General features: G+C 41.7%; 1 protein-coding gene across 1 annotated transcript in view; it reads right to left on the reverse strand.

The window, feature by feature from the left end:
- Nucleotides 1-21,419, reverse strand: part of LOC116973185 (NADP-dependent malic enzyme-like) — a 371,473-nt gene extending 350,054 nt beyond the window's left edge. Inside the window, exon 1 of the mRNA XM_033021003.1 lies at nt 21,136-21,419. Coding sequence (XP_032876894.1) covers nt 21,136-21,270 — 135 coding nt within the window. The 5' untranslated portion in view covers nt 21,271-21,419. The remainder of the gene's footprint in view (nt 1-21,135) is intronic.
- Between the last annotated feature and the right edge of the window lie 681 nt (nt 21,420-22,100).

Here is a 22,100-nt window from a genome sequence, read left to right on the forward strand (position 1 = left end):
TAAAAATCAAATGGAATAATGAAATTCTTACTTGCTGCAACTCAACAGGTTTGTAAACACTGTACTCAATAGATAAACAAAAACCCAATATAATGCAGTAAAAAACATAACCCCGATGTCCCTAGTGCAATCAATGTAGTTCGTAGTTACAAAGAACTGTTGATGCTGGTTCAATATCTTGAATTTTGTTGGGAACAAACTATTCCTAAATGTTACAATTTTCAGACTCCTATACCTTCCCAATGGTAGGAGCAAATTGAGAGTGGCTAACGCAGTGTGGGTCCTTGATGATGCTGGCTGCCTTTGAGGCAGCGCCTCTTGTCGATCCCTTTGATGGTGTGATGGAATGGGCAATGCTCACCATTTATCGTAATCACCTTCATTCCTGGCCGTTCATGCCATAACAGAAGATTAGTTGTCTCATTAGAGCAGAACAAAGGGTGTACCTTCGATTTTCCAGCATCTGCAGTTCCTTCTTAAACAAATGTCAGAGACAGATAGGTCTGAGCTGGAGTGGAAAATTAAAGTGTCATTGAACACGAATTTGAGGGTCAGCCCTGCTGACCCAAAACAGGTGCTTTGCAAAGCAGTCACACAATCCACGTTTGGTTTCTCCAGTGTGAAAGGGACCACAATGGAAGCACAGAGTAACACACTGGAATGGAAGAAATGGAAGCTAAGTGTTGCAACCACCCAAAAGGGCTATTTAAGTTCTTGAATGGTGGGAAGTGGAAGAGGCACAACTGGATGTTGCATCATTATCCATTTGGAAAAGGAAAAGTGCTAATGAAAGATTAAACCAGCGAGTTGCAGGGGAGGCATTCCTTTGGAACGCTGAAAGAAAGAAGCTAGAATATTAGGTGTTCAAAAGGGAACTGCAGATGCTGGAATATCGAAGGTACACAAAATTGCTGGGGAAACTCAGCGGGTGCAGCAGCATCTATGGAGCGAAGGAAATAGGCGACGTTTCGGGCCGAAACGTCTGAAGAAGGGTTTTGGCCCGAAACGTCGCCTATTTCCTTCGCTCCATAGATACTGCTGCACCCGCTGAGTTTCCCCAGCAATTTTGTGTACCTAAGCTAGAATATTAGATTGTCTGCTGGGAGGAATTTCATTGAAGGTGGCAGAATAGAGGCACGGTTGAATATGAACCCGAGGGGTAATCTTTTTCCTCACGGAGAGAGTGGTGGGTATATGGAACAAGCTGCTGGAGGAGTTAATTGATGCACAAATTATAACTTGATTTAATAGACACTTGGATAGGTGTATGGATAGGTGTATGGATAGGTGTATGGATAGGAAGGTTGAGGGATATGGGCCAATCACATGAACATGGGATTAACTTAAATGGGGCATCTTGGTCAGCATGGATGAGTTGGGCCAAAGGGCTTGCTTCTGCGACATATGACCACACCTAATACAACAAATTTTCTGAAGCATTGGCATATATCAGCACCCAGAATAACATTGTAAAACACAACTAAAAGCCAAGTTTGAAAGCTTGATGGGAGATTTCATACACCAGATTCCACTGCCTTCCAATAAGTCAGCATGAAAGCAGTTTCCATTTCTAACAATATCATTGAAATGGATGAAATTTGCAAGATTTTTGTTCTGAAGACAAAAGGCTGGCTTCAGCATTCTCCCTTGTGGAGGATTGAATGTGCCGAGTGCAAGTCGTCTATTCCCGAGAACCGTTCGCAAACCAAAAAGTTTGCAGAAAAGTGCTTCAAACAGATGGCAGTCGACAACTGTAGAGGTGGGTGTCCCAAGGGAATGGGTAGTCTGAAGAAACATTTCAAATCTCGTTTTACCATTCCTAATACCTTCTGAACCTGTAGTCGGCAGGGCAGTACTCTGCATATCGCCAACTTGAATGTGTTGTGCATACTAACGTGCTGTTAATGCCCCCTTAAAACTGTCTAGTGAAGGTGATTTGACTATATTGTGGTCCATTTTAGTTTATTCAATTCCCTTAAGGTTCTTACAAAGAATGAGTTCTTATAAATATCTGTCCTGGCAAATGGGGTTTCTATTTGCATATCATTACCCTCTCTTGTTCTCCTTTATGTTGAGTATGTTATGTATCTATCTGCAGTTATGCCCACGATTCCCTTTTGAATCTTGTACAACATGGCTAGTCTGTTCCTTGCCCTTCTTGTTTCCAGCGTTTCCCAATCCAGGCCGGACAGCATCTGCATGACACTGCTACCTCTATTGTAGTTCCTGATACAAAAGCCTGCTGCTTTAGATTAGATTAGATTATTTAATGACCACACAGTCAAGCTGGTGGAATTCAGGTTCAGTACAGGATGTTACAAGGTAGGCTGATTCCCGTCAAACATAACATAAAACACAACATCATACAATATACAGTACATGCATGGGGAGGATATGTGCTGTTATCATAGTGTGTTCAGAATTCGGATTGCGTGTGGGTAAAAACTGTTTTTAAATCGAGATGTCTTGGCGGACAGTGAGCTGTAGCGCCTTCCTGATGGCAGCAGGTGGAAGATGTGGTGATCTGGGTGGGAGGGATCAGAGATGATTTTCTTCACCCTTGACACAGACCGTTTGTGATGGAGTGATTCTATTGATGGAAGGGGAGTGCTGATGATTTTGGATGCTTTGTTAACTATGCGTTGTAATTTATTACGGGAGTGAGTGTCTAAACTGCTGAACCAGACTGTAATTGATGAAGTGAGCATGCTTTGGATGCTGGCTGTGTAGAATTTGATTAGGAGGTGTTTCCTTACTCTAAACTTCTTGAGCTGGCGGAGGAAGAAGAGTCTTTGGTTGGCTTTTTTGTAGATGTGATTTGAATTGATTTTCCATTTGAGGTTATTGCTTATGTATTACCCCTTCTAGTTTGTTGATATGGCCAGTTTTGTATGGGTCCCAGGTGCATGAAGCATATTCCAGCAAGGGTCTAACCAATGTTGTATATGTTGTGGTTTTCACTTCCTTTGGGCAGAAGCAGAGGTTTCGTCTAAGGAATCCTAGTGTCCGGTTAGCTTTAGTGACCGTGTTGTCTACGTATTCACCCCACGAAAGCTTGCTATCAAGATGAACTCCAAGGTATGGTTGTGAACTTGTACGATTAAGTATTTGTCCACAGAAGACGTAGTCTCGAGTAGGTCATTTCTTCTTGTTTGAAATTACCATAATTGAGCATTTGTTTTGGTTGAAACTCATCTTCCATGTGTTACAAGGATGATATTAGCAAATTTAGCCAGAGCCGAAAAAGCGACAATGCTGTTGCACTGGACTGCATAAGATTTATTAAATAAACAACGCATTAACTAGAATGAAGACACAAAAAGCTGGAGCAACTCAGCGGGACAGGCAGTATCTCTGGAAAGAAGGAATGGGTGACGGTTTGGGTCGAGACCCTTCTTCAGACTCTTTAACCAGCATCTGCATTTGGGTGGCACAGTGGCGCAGCAGTAGTGTTGCTGCCTTACTACACCGGAGACCCGGGTTCAATCCAGACTACAGGTGCTGTCTGTACAGAGTTTGTACATTCTCCCAATGACGGGTTTTCTCCGAGATCTTCGGTTTCCTCCCACACTCCAAAGATGTACAGGCATATAGATAAATTGGCGTGTTAAATGTAAATATTGCCCCAGTGTGTGTAGGATAGTGTTAATATGCGGGGATTGCTGGTCGGCGCGGACCCGGTGGGCCGAAGGTCCTGTTTCCACGCTGTATCTCTAAACTAAACTAAATCTGCAGTTCCTTCCTACACATAAACTAGAATGTATTCTTTCAGGGTTCAATATGGCAAAACTCCTGCTAGTGTCAAAAAACAGTCACCTACATCCCCACAGCAGCCAGCAAATCCACCTAGTCGGTCCTGTAGGCTGTAAACACGTCAGGCATTTGTGAACTGGGGCATCTCGTGTCAAGTTAATATGCCCTTACATCTAGGCAGTCAATCCATGACCAGCTCACAATAGTACAAACAATACATGAGAGAATCATGGACATAGACCCATGAGATGGAAACAATTCACCAACCTCAAGGTAGGATTTCCTTTAACTCCTATTTGACAAAGAGCTGAATGGGGTACAACACAGGCAGTGCAGCTGAGGAAGGGAAATTACAGCAAAGACATGACCTAAGATTTTGCTTCTACTTGAAATAAAAGATCACCATGCCTTCAGAAGTTAGGTTGGGCCTTAACCTGCAAGTCCTTCACCAAGTTGATAATTTTTTCTCATCTCCTTCAAGATCCCCATTCAAAACCATCTCCCAACTAATTTCTTCAGTTTGATATTAGATTGCTCCCCCATTTGCTGCAGAGTTTAAAATTCATAGTGCGGTTATAAAAGGGATCAGTACAAAAAACAATCCCCAATTTGACAGACTATCATGGTTAAAAAGTGTAAAGAATGACATTGCCTGGTGATAAATTCTTCAAGTAATGGGATCACTTCTCTATACACTTTTAATTCATTTATTTTCAGAACTGAAACGTTTCCAAGAAATTCACATTCCCTTGCGCCATCTTACTGCAGTCATCCCTTCAAACACCTCCCAGACATTGGTCATCACCAATTCAACTTGGCTGGACTACTCTTGACCAAAGCTGTATTCTTCTCCATCAGGCTCTGGACCAGATAGAGTTTCCACAATTATACTTTACTTTCTGCATTTGCAAAGCGTTTTCTTCCAGGAAATGTCATTCACTTAAAGTTCTTTAAACAGATGCAACTGAAAATTTCACGTGGCATAAAAACATCTTGGGCTAATTCAGTCACAGCAAGGTTTTCTGCATTCTGTTCTTGTGGCAAACCTCATTTTTTTTTAAAGATTCCAAGCTTTCTTGCTAAATGATGTGCCAAAAGAAACAAAAGATATCCCACGCTGTATACAAACTAGTGTTTCCATCCATGGGATACAGATGGGCAAAATAGATCATCTGCACGGTTTATCTGGCAATCCTCCAAAGACAATCAGGGGAGAAATACTGTAGATAGGGCAACATCCCATCAAAAATGTATAATTGGTTCCTGTGCACTAGGATATATACAGCATTAACTTTTGCTCAGTTTAATGCAATTGATCTTTTGGCTAGGCTCGTACCACGGCTTAAAATTTAAAAAATTCAATCTCTATTTCAAACGTTTAAAATCAGACTTATTTCCGTTCAAATTAAACAGGCAATAGACAATAGGTGCAGGCAGGAGTAGGCCACTTCGAGCCAGCGCCGCCATTCAATGTGATCATGGCTGATCATCCACAATCAGTGCCCCATTCCTGCCTTCTCCCCATATCCCCTGACTCCGCTATCTTTAAGAACCCTATCTAGCTCGCTCTTGAAAGGCAGTCCTTCCACATGGAACCTCCAATTTACTGATGTAAACTGGTGATCCGTGCATTATAAATATTCTTACAAGTTATCAATCTTGTGCATTGGAGGCATATGGGGCCAATCATTCTAGCCAAGCGGGGAAAGGAAGATCAAAATATTTAAACGCAATAAGAACAGAAAATGCTGGAAATATTCAGCAGGTCAGGCATCATATGTGGAAAGGGAAACAATTAGCATTTCAATAAAACAGAACTAGGAATGATAATTAGTTTTAAGCTCCTGGCAGGAGTCAGGGGAGGGATGGGAAAGAGAACATTCCCACAAGGGCAAGGCCAGAACAATAAACAGAAGTGCTGCATGAGAACAGGCCCTCCAACCCATTATATTTCAATCAAACACAATGCCACACTAAACAAACTACAATGTTTGTAGTTTGTTTGGTTGTTTGTCTTTTTGCACAAAGTCCGCGAGCATTGCCACTTTTCATTTCACTGCACATCTCGTATGTGTATGTGACGAATAAACTTGACTTGACTTGAGCTTATCTCTTTGACTGTTAAGCAGTTTATGATAATGCATGTAAAAGATATGAAATGACCGGCAGATCAATGTAAGAGAGAAAGGAAAAAAAATTGCACATGGACGACATATAACAGAACTGGCAACGGGACTCCCAGAAAATGAGATGCTTTAAAAAAAAAAGTGAGATGGTGAGACTTTAAGGCATGCATGTAGCTGTTAGAATGATGGGCAGGGCAGACACAAGGAGCCACATATGGTGGTTAATAGAAATAAAGACAAAAGGCTGGACTGATTCAGCGGGTAAGGCATCGTCTCTGAAGAACATGGATAAGCTGTTTCAGCATGGACCCTGTATTAGACGTGGCAAGTCAAGAAAAGGCAGGTTTGCGCAAAAAAAGCCTGGATGACGAGAGAAATTAAAATTCTGGTCAGAAAAAAAAAAGGAGGCATAGGCAGTCAGGATCAAGTACATCCCTGGAGGAGTTTAGGACATTGAAGAGCATTCTCAAAGAAAGAACAAAATGGGAACAGAAGAAAGCTCTGGCAGATAATATTTAGGAAAATCCAAAGACATTGTATGTACTATAAGGGAGAAGGCAGCAATGAGTACATAAAAGGTACACAAAATTGCTGGGGAAACTCAGCAGGTGCAGCAGCATCTATGGAGCGAAGGAAATAGGCGACGTTTCGGGCCGAAACCCTTCTTCAGACTGATGGGGGGTGGGAGAAAGAAGGAAAAGGGGAGGAGGGGGAGGAGCCCGAGGGCGGGCGGATGGGAGGGTGGGAGGAGACAGCTAGAGGGTTAAGGAAGGGGAGGAGACAGCAAGGGCTAGCAAAATTGGGAGAATTCAATGTTAATGCCATAAGGACGCAAGGTCCCCAGACGGAATATGAGGTGCTGTTCCTCCAATTTCCGCTGTTGCTCACTCTGGCAATGGAGGAGACCCAGGACAGAGAGGTCGGATTGGGAATGGGAGGGGGAGTTGAAGTGCTGAGCCACCAGGAGTTCAGGTAGGTTTTTGCGGACTGAGCGGAGGTGTTCGGCGAAACGATCGCCCAACCTACGCTTGGTCTCCCCGATGTAAATCAGCTGACATCTAGAGCAGCGGATGCAGTAGATGAGGTTGGAGGAGATACAGGTGAACCTTTGTCGCACCTGGAACGACTGCTTGGGTCCTTGAATGGAGTCGAGGGGGGAGGTGAAGGGACAGGTGTTGCATTTCTTGCGGTTGCAACGGAAAGTGCCCGGGGAGGGGGTGGTGCGGGAGGGAAGGGAAGAATTGACGAGGGAGTTGCGGAGGGAGCGGTCTTTGCGGAAGGCAGACATGGGGGGAGATGGGAAGATGTCAGTGGTGGGAAAATTAATGGAAAGAATACTTAGAGATAATATATATAAGCATCTGGATAAACAGGGTCTGATTAGGAACAGTCAACATGGATTTGTGCCTGGAAGGTCATGTTTAACTAATCTTCTTGAATTTTTTGAAGATGTTACTCGGGAAATTGATGAGGGTAAAGCAGTGGATGTTGTGTATATGGACTTCAGTAAGGCCTTTGACAAGGTTCCTCATGGAAGGTTGGTTAAGAAGGTTCCATGGTTGGGTATTAATGGTGGAGTAGCAAGATGGATTCAACAGTGGCTGAATGGGAGATGCCAGAGAGTAATGGTGGATGGTTGTTTGTCAGGTTGGAGGCCAGTGACGAGTGGGGTGCCACAGGGATCTGTGTTGGGTCCACTGTTGTTTGTCATGTACATCAATGATCTGGACGATGGTGTGGTAAATTGGATTAGTAAGTATGCAGATGATACTAAGATAGGTGGGGTTGCGGGTAATGAAGTAGAGTTTCAAAGTCTACAGAGAGATTTATGCCAGTTGGAAGAGTGGGCTGAAAGATGGCAGATGGAGTTTAATGCTAATAAGTGTGAGGTGCTACATCTTGGCAGGGCAAATCAAAATAGGACGTACATGGTAAATGGTAGGGAATTGAAGAATGTAGGTGAACAGAGGGATCTGGGAATAACTGTGCACAGTTCCCTGAAAGTGGAATCTCATGTAGATAGGGTGGTAAAGAAAGCTTTTGGTGTGCTGGCCTTTATAAATCAGAGCATTGAGTATAGAAATTGGGATGTAATGTTAAAATTGTACAAGGCATTGGTGAGGCCAATTCTGGAGTATGGTGTACAATTTTGGTCACCTAATTATAGGAAGGATGTCAACAAAATAGAGAGAGTACAGAGGAGATTTACTAGAATGTTGCCTGGGTTTCAGCAACTAAGTTACAGAGAAAGGTTGAACAAGTTAGGCCTTTATTCTTTGGAGCGCAGAAGGTTAAGGGGGGACTTGATAGAGGTTTTTAAAATGATGAGAGGGATAGACAGTTGACGTGGAAAAGCTTTTCCCACTGAGAGTAGGGAAGATTCAAACAAGGGGACATGACTTGAGAATTAAGGGACTGAAGTTTAGGGGTAACATGAGGGGGAACTTCTTTACTCAGAGAGTGGTAGCTATGTGGAATGAGCTTCCAGTGAAGGTGGTGGAGGCCGTTTCATTTTTATCATTTAAAAATAAATTGGATAGTTATATGGATGGGAAAGGAATAGAGGGTTATGGTCTGAGCGCAGGTATATGGGACTAGGGGAGATTATGTGTTCGGCACGGACTAGAAGGGTCGAGATGGCCTGTTTCCGTGCTGTAATTGTTATATGGTTATTATATGGTTATATGTGGCGAGTGGTGGGGTCACGTTGGAGGTGGCGGAAATGGCGGAGGATTATGTGTTGAGTACATAAAGTTCTGTTCTTGAGGACAGAAAGGAGATTAAGGACCTTGCAACTTAGTGTCAAGACAACAAACCCTCTGAAGAAGGGTCTCAACCCGAAACATCACCTATTCCTTCGCTCCATAGATGCTGCCTCACCCCGCTGAGTTTCTCCAGCATTTTTGTCTACCTTCGATTTTTCCAGCATCTGCAGTTCTTTCTCAAACAACCCTCCCTCAATATCAGCATGACAAAGGAGATTGTGATAGACTTCAGAAAGCAATGCAATATGAACCCTGACTGCTCTCAAAACACATCCAGTGACTGCTCCAATTTCCTCCGTCCTTCTGTCTTTCTCCTCGGTAAATACAGAGGAGAAATTCTCATTTAGGAACTTGACCATCTCCTGTGGCTCCACACAGTGGTGACCATTTTGATTCCTAACTAATTTAGTAATGAAGAAGTTACTGAAGAAGTATCCGAGGGATAAGATATATGCATCTGAATAGACAGGAGCGATTAGCGATAGTCAACATGGTTTTGTATGTATGTGTTTTACAAATATGATCGAGTTATTTTTTGTAACCAAGATGATTGATGAGGGCAAGGCTATAGGCATTGCCTAATTGGACTTCAGCAAGGCCTTCGTAAAGGTTCTGTATGGTAAGCTGCCCTGGAATGTTGCATTGTAGGGGATACAGGGAGAGTTAACCTAAATAAAGCATTGCCTTCATGGAAGGATGCAGAGATTGATAGTGGAAGATTGTTTTGTGGGCTGGAAGCTTGTGACTCCCTATAAACAGTGTTGGGTCCATTACAGTTTGTTATCTGTAAAGATTTGGTGTGAGAATGTACAAGGACTGACTAGTATGTTTGCAGGTGACACTAGAGTAATACGGTAGCAGCCATTTTATTCTAGCTATAGCCGACATTTTAAGTCAAACATATTAATTTAGTAGAAAAGCAGGCTTTGCAGACTGACCTTCACTATGCTAGAGAAACACTGATAAGAAATTGTTTCTCTGAGGTTAGACATTCTGATACCTTCTTATCACATAATAGGGCCTTCTTGTTTCTGCAGCTGCCTATACTTCCTAATAACTCCCATCTACTCCTTAACACAATTAAAGGGACCTATTATGTCTTTGCAGACTAGCTTATTTTGTGCATTTATGGAAAAATACTAACATGTGCTTCGGACTGATGACTCAGTATAAATATGCTTGTACTTTTGTGTATTCCTTGAGAGGCCGATGGTAGACACTTGTGTGAACTTCGGCACATTCAGGTGTCTCTGCCCCTTCCCACCATGGTGTTTTAGTAAAAGCTTTTGACTGAGACTTGTGTTTTTTGAATTATTTTACAGTTTAAGTTTAGTAGACTTTCACAGTAACATAGACAATAATGATTATCAAAAATCACAGTAGGATCTCGATTAGCTGGGCAAGTGTGCCAAGGAACGGTTAATAGAGTTGATCAAATGTGAAACGGGTGCAAAAAAACCAGATAAAGTCAATTTAAAGTAACAATTCCTGCTTCTGAAAATGTTACACATTAAAAATATGTAACGGCATAACAGCTCAACAGGGCCAGAATACCATTTGTCAGACACATTTTGTTCTTTAGTTTGCTAAACAAGAAAATATGCGTTTTGAAATTGCATGTTCAGCAATACTTTAGCAGACAAAAGAGAAACAGCTTTGGTAGCAATGTGCTTAAAAGTAGACAACTGCACTGCGCTTTAAACATTTAACGTTAATAAATTACACAAAAGTCAAGCATACATTCAAAGTCTATACTTGAGAAAAGCCACAAGTGCAGTACTTGAATACTATTTTCATTGAAGGAACAAATGGGGAAACAAAAACAAATCTTGTATTTTTTTTTTAAAGTGATGTTCATATGTTATAAAGCATCTTGCTCTTATTTTATCCACTGCATCCATTCCCTGCTGTTGAGTTTGCAACTGTTCTGAACTAATGGCCAGGGATAGACAATGATGTTTTATTAATCTCTGGACTGCAATGTATTCCACATGAAACAACATCTGACTGGAACTACAGCACAGACTGCTCTGCGCACAACAATGTGGTATATATAATTTAAAAATAATTTGCTTAATACTCAATTAAAAGGGTTTGCCAAGGAAATTATTTTAGTGTGACATTTCTCATTATGAATGAGCTTTCAAATATAGGCCCAAACTAATTATTTTTTACGTACTATAATTTTACATACTATCCAGGCAGATCATACCATACACAAATAAAACAGGTAGCCCAAAGGAGAAAATTGAGTGCAATAACATTTAAGAATACAAGGCCGATTCATGAGATGTTGATACAAGATTGTTTTCCATGTGGGTGAACAACGTGGCCAAGCACTTAAAACCAAGTGGAACAATTTCTTTCCTTGGAAGGAAGAGAATCTTTGGAATTCTATATGCCACAAAGCAGTGGATGCAAGGTAATGAAGCATATTCAAGGCAGAGAAAGATTTATTTTTGATCTAGGGAAGAGAACAAGAAATAATGTAAGTAGAAAGAGATCAAACACCATATCTTAACCTATGTCAAGCAAAACACAAAGTGCCAAAGAAAGTTCAATAAGAAAATTAAACTTTTTCTTTTTTTTTCCCCCGTCATGTACAATGTTTACATATTCACATATTGTGTTGTGCTGCAGCAAGCAAGAATTTCATTGTCCCGTCTGGGACATATGACAATAATACACTCTTGAAACTTTGCAGGTCAGGCAGCATTTGTGGAGTCAAATGAACAAGCGACATTTTGGATCGGGACCCCTCTTCTCCATTTCCCTTCACACATGCTGCCTGACCCGCCGAGTTCCTCCAGCACTTTGTGTTTCGTTTAAGATTCCAACATCTGCAATCCTTTACTTTATGTTGAACTGGCGATTAAAGGTATTTGGAAATCCAGAACGTATAAATCAGAGCAAATTAAAGTTTGGCAGGAATTCCTCCATAGTGTTTACTGGAAGTTGAGCCTTTATAGAGCATATCATACCGTGCTAATTTGTGAAAATACATGCAAATTCCCAAAGATCAGTCTTCCAAAACAAAATACAAGTGCTGGAATCTAAAACCGTATTCATCTACGCCCGACAAAACAAGGCAATTAATTATTGATTTCACATAGATAACAAATAGCCACTTTTTAACAAGCAAAGTCAAATGAAAATAAGTGCAGTTGAGCAATGGTCAAGAAAATATTTTGTGGAGCTCAAAATCCCACACAGTTTGAGGGGGATGAAAAGGAGGTACAAATGCTTCAGAGAACTGCAGGTTTGGGCTAGTGACATATCCAATTGCTAGTACAGGTACTTGCAAAACATGGCTAGATAATTCTCAGAGCGAATGGAGCATAGAATATCAGAGGCTGACGGGGAGAATGGGCTGATACTCAATAGAGAAATGCCCTCATCAGCTCCTATTTACATTGCTAACTCTTACAGAAACAACATATTAGCTATTCTGCCCCTTAACTATTCAGTTAAATGCAAGTGACAAGAGCACAGAACTGACACTTGAGAAGCCAGAAATTACTTACTCTTGATTAACCAGTTTAATGTCATAGGCCTTGCATATTAGTTAAACATAGTGCCACAAGGTAATACTAAAATGGATTCTTGCCCTTTGCCAATAATGGACATCTTGAAATGTCAAGTGGAGCTCTTGCCAATCAGGGGCACAAAACTGATTTTGATGTTAAGACACCCCAAACTTCAGACAAATACAATATTGGGAAACAAATTCTAAATTAGGGCAACCATTTCCATTCTGCATTTTACTGTATTATTAACTTTACCCCCAAATGCAAGTATTTGTCAAGTTTCTCTTTGGATGTTACATTAAGCCACTTCTTTACTGCTCATCAATAGGCCTCAAAAATACCCACATGATCTCTTCACTCCACAATTCTAAAAGTGCATCTCTACTTTACCTAGGTCGAATTCAGTCTTAATTTCTCAATCATGTAATCATTCTAAATTGGTTAAACTGCAAATTAACTCTAACAGAAATCAAAATCATGAAGACCCACACTGCCATTCAAATAAAAGCAATTCACCAAAATAATACTTCAACAAAAAAAATTGCAAACCAAACTGCAGTACACACAAGTAAATGTTATAATTTTAAGTGCACAACTTAGACTCCGTGCAATGCAAACTCAAGTGAGCAAAAACCACGTTGGTACGGCAGGATCATAACCAACACCCTAAATACAGGCTTAAAGCAAACCATTGAAAGAGTACAGCACATGTACAATAAACATATAGACAAGCTGATCACATCCAGTGTTGGAGTGAGTCATGATAATGGCGTACTCTTAAGGGCCTGTCCCACTGGGCGTCATTTGCGCGTCACGCAGATGGTGCGTGAAGATTTTGTAAGTCCCAAAATCCTGCGTGACGCGTAAATGATGTCACGTAAATGACGCGCAAATGACACCCAAGTGGGACAGGCCCTTTAGAGTGCAATACTGCAATGAGGCATAAACCTGGCTAACTCTTCTGAGAGATGTTTAGAACTTTAAAAAAAAAAAATTTAAACAGGCGTGGTATGAAAGGTATTTGTGACACCTGGATTTCATAGACTGCTTGCAGCTAAGAAAAACAATTAAGACAATACGATTTCACATGCTATGCGGTTAGAAAGAAATGATCAAATGGAAAGCAATGTTTAAAAAATGGTTACCAATTGTGGCAGAGAATGATTTTAAATGGGGCTTGTGGTGACCTAAGAGTACAAGATGAATTATTAGGAGAAAGTGGTTAGGTCAAAGCCTTATGCTTAGTGTCAGCAGGTTTTAACGTGGTTGTGTCAACCAGATTATAGAGCTCCGCTATATGATCTTTGGTGTCAACTACCAGGGTCCGATGTCCCTTTGTCTCACACACCTGGATCTCCTGCCATCAGGCAAGAAATACCATAGCATCAAAGCCCGGACTACCAGACTGCTAAACAGCTTCCTGCCACAGGCTGTGAGGCTGCTAAACAGTCACTCCACCGGATTCTGTGGCTTTGCACTGACATTTTAATAACTCTGGCACTGGCCACTCAAATCAGCTGCCCTGGACATTTTAATGACTGTTTTTACTGTATTTTAATGTTGCTGTTTTACCTGCTTTTAACTATTTATACTGTTTTATCAGGGACTGGATTGTTTTTACTGTTATGTGTGAAATGTTTTAAGTTTCATGTGCGATGCTCCGGTATTCCCTGGGAAACGTCTTCTCATTTTGCACTGTACAACTTGTTGCTTTGCAAGATGACAATAAAGGTTGATTGATTGACTGGATTGATTGTTTGAAGTGGTGGGGAATTTACAGGCAGAGCTTGAAATCTGAGACCCTCCCAAAAACTAGTCACACAAATACATCAATGCCTGCAGCACCAGTGACTGTGCATCATTATTACGAGAGCTTTGACCTGAGTGCTCCATTCCCAAAGCAAAAGGGAAGAAAATAAAGTGATTTGGCAAAACCAAAATTCATTGGAGCCTTCGTAAAAATTGTAAACCATTTTCATTTGAAGTCTGGAGTCTTTTTTTATTTCCAAAAAGTATTTTGTATTATTTTCTCCTGAGCACTGATAACAAATAAAACCAACCAGCTATCCCAGAAGGCAAGGAGGGAATTTTGCAAATAGATTTTGCATATTACTCCATTAATTGCAAAATGAAACAAAGTGCAGGTGTGAAGAATTTTCTTTTGTGGCTCAAAACTGCAACATAAACAGTAGCCAGGATCACACTCCACGTTACACATACAGTTGTGCAAAATATACATTGTTTCTTTGCATTACCAAGCTAAGAATCATTCTTCATGGGCTCTTCTAGTCTCGCCTGTCCTTCCATAAGCTATACAGTATAACAGGTTTTTTTGTTGGAAGAAATATGACAAAGGTACAAGAACACGTGCTTGTAAAACACCAGGAAGCTGAATAATAATTCACAAATCACTGGTGTTGCAGGCATTGGCTTATATTTGTGCAACTAGTTTTTGGAAGGGACACAAAGTTCCGCACTCTGCCCACCTCTCCTACATCTGTGACATCTGGATCGATTGGCCAGGTGGGCGGAGGGATGGTTGATGGAATGAGAAGTGTGAGGTGCTGCATTTTGGGACATCGAACAAGGGCAGGACATACTTAGTAAATGGTAGGCCTCTGGGTAGTGTTGTGGAGGCATCAGTAGGGCATTAAATGTCATCACCATCTTCTGATATTAGGTCAAGCAAATGACTGCTAATGAAGAAGGGTCTCAACTCGAAAACATCACCCATTCCTTCTATCCAGAGATCCTGGTTGTCCCGCTGAGTTACTCTTGCTTTTGGTGTCTAAATTCTCAGAATTTTGTTTTTTACACCCGAGCTATCTCTGATCAAATGGAGCCATTAGCAAGGAGAACGCCGTCATCCCAATAAATCTCAAACAACACTTTACACTTTTTCTCACAGAGAGTGGTGAGTCTGTGGAATTCTCTGCCTCAGTGGGCAGTGGAGGCCGGTTCTCTGGATACTTTCAAGAGAGAGCTAGATAGGGTTCTTAAAGATAGCGGAGTCAGGGGATATGGGGAGAAGGCAGGAACGGGGTACTGATTAGGGATGATCAGCCATGATCACATTGAATGGAGGTGCTGGCTCGAATGGCCTACTCCTGCACATATTGTCTATTGTCTAAACTGCTGGAATAAATCAGCGGATAAGATGGCCTCTAGAGCGATATGGTCAAGTCTGCGAGCTTGTAAAGGATATGAGTCATGAGCCCACCTCCTGAGATGGAGATAGGGATGAGAAGGCAAAGTGCTGGAGTAAGTCAGCGGGTTAGGCAGCATCTCTGGAGAAAAAGGACAGGTGACCCTTTGGGTTTGGGTTGTGACCCTTCCTCAGATCGATTGTAGTGGGTGAGGAAAAAATACTGGAAGCGAGAAAGAAAAACAGGACAAATCAGGACAAGGAAGTTCCCTGATAGGCCGATTGTTGGCTAGAGGTGGTGTGAGCCCAAGAGGGATTTATCGTTGCCAACTGTGGAACTAGTTAACGGACATTTGGTGGAGAAGGTAGGAGGAGAAGAGAGAAAGAGGAAGGGGATGAGAGGATTGTAGAAGGTACCTAAAATTGGAAAAATTCAATATTCATACCATTGCAAGTTCCCCAACCAAAATATGAGGTGCCTTTCTCCAATGTGCGTGTGGTATTGCTCTGGCAATGGAGGCGGCCTCAGACAGAAAGTTCAGCATGGGAACAGGAATTAGTGGTTAGCAACCGGGAGATCCTCAAAATTATTGTAATAGTTGCATGATGTATGCAAACAGTAGGACCCGACTTGTTCCATTGCAATCTCAATTCTGTAAATCCTATGACTTACTGGAATGATTCAGAGCAGGAACTTTAGGTTTAATGGTTGGAAAGAGGCCTAGGTTTCTACTGCTTGGAGCAAAATAAGGTCAAGAGGAAATAGATATGAATAAAATCACAACTGATTTACACTGGGTAAACAAAAAAGTTGTTCCCATTGGCAGATGGCTCAAAAACCACAAAGATTAAAAATATTGGGGAAAGAGATACAGGAAGGTGCGAGGGAAAGCTTTGATTGAGAAGTTATTCTTTCCAAAAGTATTGAAAGTTAGAGTCCATCAGGGCTCTCCAAATGGAAATGGAGAGCAATAAGGATATTTGATGGGATTTTCTATTCAAAATAGAGCCAAAACGAATCATTCTAAAACTGATAGAACCAATGTCCTTTTTCTTTCCTGCTATGACTTTTTTGGCCCAATGATTCCTACAGTTGTAACACAAAGTAGTAAATTGCACCAAACGGAAAAAAAAAAAAAAATAGGGGAGAATGCTCTTAATGTTACTTCAAAAAGGAAGGCAGGTTCTAATTAAGATAATGGTCACAAATTAAAAGGGACACCATAAATACGGGTGGGTACCTCAAAAAGGTGAAAGATCCCCAAATGATTCAATAGAGTGAGTTCAATGAACTAGAAAGGCCACTTTGAAATGAACATCAGTAGAAAACTGATTTTTAAATTAATTGTATTTTAACTTGTATTTTAACGTATTTTAACTTGTTATGTATGAAAGCGTGGTGTTATGTTTGTCTTGAAGCTGTCGTGGCACTGTAATTTCCTGAAAAGGATTATTAAAGGAATAATCTAATCTAATCTAATCTAAAACAATGCATACCCTTTCCACAACAATTTTCTCCAAACTTAAAAAGCATGTTAAACAAGTAGTTTACAGAATGCCAAAAGAAAACCCTTTAAGAAAAACATGCACCTCCACATCTTTGAAGTAAATTAAGGCTTTGTGCTTATTTTTCTGACTTGCTAAACAGCAATTAGGGTAGATATGGAGAAGAGAATGTACTCGCTTGTATTATTGAGAACAGGGGAGAGAAAATACTTTGCCTTCCATCATAGTGGGTTCACTGTGATGGATGTTTTTGTAAATTGAATTGTGTGTATGTCTGTAGGAAATTGTCTTTGCTTGTATGGCTGTAGAAACGGAGTTTCGTTTGAGCCTCATTGAGGTTCAAATGACATGTAATAAATAATAAATAATAATAAATATTGCCTTCAGTACAAGAGTATTCTTGTATTTAATGTAGTATGTATGATATATAAGTGTGAGCCCATCAAGACATCCCGGAATTTTCATCTATTTACGATTTAAATTGTTAAATATCCAAAATAACTGAACAAGATTGGTCCCAACAATTGCTTTGTTAAACACAAACCTACCAATCATTTTTTCCCTTTCACAATTCTCACTTCCTGAAACACGACCCAAACATCAGAATTTTTAAAGAAAATATTTAAAATTTAATGTAAATGGAAAAGACTTCAAAAGCTGACAAAAACAAACCTTAAACAAAGGGTCAGCTGATATACAGCTTTAGTCAATGCTTTCTGTTCAGAGGCAGATCACCTGGGCAAAGCAGAACCAGAAAAAAGCCTTGCGTTGAGAGATCAGTTTCACATTTTGAATGAAGAACTAAATGTGAGTGCAGGATGGAAAGTAGTGAAGTCAGTGACTTCTGCACGAGTTCTCCTCCCACTTCCTCCAAATCAAAGGCGTAGTTATGGACACTCACATGGGCCCCAGCTATGCCTGCCTCCTTGTAGGGTACGTCGAACCATCCCAGTTCCAGGCGTAACTGGCCTTATCCCCGAACTCTACCTCCGCTACATTGACGCCTGCATTGGCGCAACCTCATGCACCCATGCAGAACACTTTAGCTCATTGCATCAGACTTCATCAATTTCACCACTTATTTCCATCCTGCACTCAAATTCACTTGGACCATCTCCGACATCTCCCTACTGTTTCTAGATCTCACCGTCTCAATCACAGGAGACTATTGACCGACATCCACTACAAACCTACTGACTCCCATAGCCATCTTGACTACACTTCTTCCCACCCTGCTTCCTGTAAAGACTCTATCCCCTACTCCCAATTCCTCCATCTACGCCACATCTGCTCCCAGGAGATCAGAAATGTCCTCATTCTTTAGGAAACGGGGATTCCCTTCTTCAATTACTGATGGGGCTCTCACTAGGGTCTCCTCGATATCCCGCAACTCCACTCCTACTCCCCCCCCCCCCCCCATTCGTAACAAGGACAGTCCCCCTTGTCCTCACCTTCCACCCCATCAGCCATCGCATACAGCACATAATCCTCCAACATTTTTGCCACCTCCAACAGGATCCCACTACTGGTCACATCTTCCCATCACCACCCCCTTCTGCTTTCCGCAGAGACCGTTCCCTCCGAAACTCCCTGGTCAACTCGTCCCTTCCCACCCAAACCACCACTTCCCAGGTACTTTCCCCTGCGACCGCAGGAAAAGCAACACCTGTCCCTTTACCTTCCCACTCGACTCCATCCAAGGACCCAAACAGTCTTTCCAGATGAGGCAGAGGTTCACTTGCACCTTCTCCAACCTCATCTACTGTAACAGCTGTTCCAGGTGTCAACTTCTCCACATCAGCGAGACCAAGCGCAGACTCGGCGATCGTTTCACTGAACACATCCGCTCAGTCCGTCTTAACATACCTGATCTCCCGGTGGCTCAGCACTTCAACTCCCCCTCCTATTCCCAATCTAACCTCTGAACAGCACCTCATATTTTGCATGGGTAGTTTACACCCCAGCGGTATGAACATTGACTTCTCTAACTTCAGATAGCCCTTGCTTTCTCTCTCCATCCCCTTCACCTTCCCAGTTCTCCCACTAGTCTTACTGTCTCCGATTATATTCTATCTTTGTCCCACCCCTTCCCCTGACATCAGTCTGAAGAAGGGTCTCGACCCAAAGATTCGCCCATTCCTTCTCTCCAGAGATGCTGCCTCACCAGCTGAGTTACTCCAGCATTTTGTGTCTACCTTCTTTACATCTCATCTATTGCTGTCACCACTTTAACAGGACTATACTCCTGCATCCCCAGGTCTCCCTGTTCTACATCATTCTCCAGGGCCCTAACATTTACTGTGCAAGTCCTGCTCTGGTTTAACCTACCAAAATGCACCTCACACTTGTAAGAGTCCATTTGTAGTTTCTTGGCCCAGTTCACCTTGATCCTATTATTTTTGATAAGCTGTTTCACTGTACACTAATGTTGGTGCCTTCTGCAAACTTACTGACCCTGTTAACAACAGTCATCCTAACTGTTAATACCGATAAACATTGAACCAACCACAGATCCCTGCAGCACACCACCAGTCACAGGCTTCCTAACTGTAGAACAACACTCCACTACCACGTAGACTCCTTCCATTAAACCAACTTTGTATCCAATTGACTAGCTCACCCTGGATCCCATCTGATCTAACTTTCCTGGCTAGCCTACCATGCAGACCTTGTCAAAAACCTTGCTAATGTTCATGGAGAATGGTCCTGCCCTTGTCGATTCTCCTGGTCAAAAAGGATAGATGATCCCCAAGACACAAACAGCCAGGATTACAATCCCTTAGATTTCTGCCTTTCCAAATCTTGTCTCACAAAGCCCATTCGTGGGACAGGATTGTACATCAAAGGAACTTTGATGTACAAGGTGGAAGAATTCATGGTTTATTCATTTTCAAAGAATTTGTAAGATGCAAGATCCAGAAGCAAGAAATAAAGAAGATTTCAACAATAAAAAAACAAAATACTGAGGGAGAGGATAGAACAGGCAAAGAACTAGATGGCAGTGGTTCCAAGGGATTATCATCACAAACCCATCTCCTTTGAGCAAGAATCAGAAGGCACCAGACCATTTTTCACACATTTGTCAGTACTCCAAGAAAAGGTTAAAACACATGTTTTCAGTTTGCTCTAAAATGAAACAGCGAGACTAGCTTCAGTGAAAAAACCTAAACCAAAAAAAGTTGCAAATAGTGCGCTGGAAATCTGAAACAAAAACAGAAAGCGCTGCAATTACTCAACAGATCAGCTGTATCTGTGGGAAGAGAAAGAGTCAATATTTCAGGTCAGAGACCCTTTCCATGTCCAAGTTTCAGATGGCCATAATTTACAACTCACAAAATGAATGTAGAACCCACACCCAATCCTGAAGGAACGCATTTGAAAATAAAGATCAAATCAAAAAACCCTTGGAATTGCTCCTACTTTGAAAGTCTCGATTCCAGGAAGAGAATGGATTTCTCATTTAGATATCCAATGGATGGATAACATTACAAAAAAAAAAACAGTGCAATGCAGTTTGAAATCTGCAAATTGGCAATACAGCGATGAGATGGGTTTAAAAATTAAAGCTCTGGCCATACCAAAGCTTACCCTGTTACATTTAAAAGGTGTGGAGATTTCAAACTGACTGAGAAGTTATTTCTTAAAAGTTGTACGTTTCAACTACACCAAGACAACATTAGTTAAAATTGCCACGAGTCACGAAACTCTTCACGTCTGACCTCACATCAGCAAACCACTGAGATTAACTAACGCCTGCCCATTGCAAAGTGAATCCTGGAAACATGCGCTGCTTTAATTTGTAACATGCATATATAATATCCGTGATTTTAAATGGTTTTGCAATCTGGTTGCTCTCGGTGGGACATTTAAAAAGTTGTTCTTGGCCGTATGGCACACACACACACACATCCCGCCCAAGCTTCAGGTCGGGCCTCGGAGAGGGAGTGACTCTGGTTCCCAACACAGAGGTCGCCGGTGCCGGTGCCGGTGCCGGTGCGAGTCTGCAGCAACACTACTGCGAGCTCAGGGGGGAATTTCTGCTCCTCGTTAAAAACAAAACCTAACGTGCAGGGCAGTGTCTTTCACCAGCACGTCGAAGTTGCGAAACAGAAGAAAAAAAAGAAGGGGAGGGGATGTATAGCGATCAGCCCAGCCTACAGGGACAAGCTCAAACAAATCTCCTTGCCCAAACACAGCGCTTTTCCATTTAAAGCCACAGGGGCAGAAGCAGCTACACTGGGAACCTGCTCACCAGCAGCAGCCCTTACACCACACACTCTGCAGCCCACACACTCTGCAGCCCACCCCTTTACCTTGTTGAGGTGCGGGTTCCTGGTTATGTCATAGCCCCTTCTCCTGGTGTACACCAAACATTTGGATTCGTCCTTCATCTTCTGCAGTTCCCAGTTGGGGGCTCCTTCTCCTATTCCTATTCCACAATTCGCCATTCTCTTGAAGGTCCCGCTGGAGAATGAAACCAGTCAGTGCCAAGTAAACCCGAACCGGCCGATGGTCTAATCACGTCCCAAGGCCTGTTGCAGCACCGACAGTGACACTTGTGTATCTATATATAGCTGCTCAATCTCATTGGCAAGGAAGATGTGAATTGTAGCAATCTGAACCTGTCATAACCTTTGTTAGAACATAATTAAGCAACCTACGAACCTATCTCCATTGATGTATTACAGGTAACCCATTCCACCTCCCTTGTTTTTCTGTTGTGTTGTTTCTTGTTTTTGTTTTTTTTGCTTTCTTTTTTATTTTGTAACTTTCTACCCTCTCTTTTTCTCGCTAAAAAATAAATAAATAAATAAAAAAAGATAAAGAACATAATTAAGCAATCAATGATGAGCGAAACCAATCGCCCCAGTTATAGGTAAATGATTATTTTGCTGCATAATCTAGGTAATTATAGGTTATGTCCATGCAATGCTGCGTTTGGTGTATTCTGAATAGTATGCAGTTAGATGGGTGTCCATGTTTTGAAATCACTTAGAAACATGGCTTCACAGATGGGGAGGGGGGGAAATAATGCTGAACTATTCCTGCCATTGGGTCCAGGCTGGATTATGCACTGAACCGGCCTGGGTGAGGAAGGAGTGGGGTCTGTAGCATCAAAGAGCAACAAATAGTGCCAATCCTTATTGTTCTACACTGACCTCTGCTGGAAATGTATGCATATGTTTGTCGATCAGGTGAATGCCAGATCAAACTCTACAGAACAATGAATGAATGAATACTTTATAGTCACATGTGACAAGTCACAGTGAAATTCTTT

Source organism: Amblyraja radiata, chromosome 5 (genome assembly GCF_010909765.2).
Source record: "Amblyraja radiata isolate CabotCenter1 chromosome 5, sAmbRad1.1.pri, whole genome shotgun sequence".
Classification (NCBI taxonomy): Eukaryota; Metazoa; Chordata; class Chondrichthyes; order Rajiformes; family Rajidae; genus Amblyraja; species Amblyraja radiata.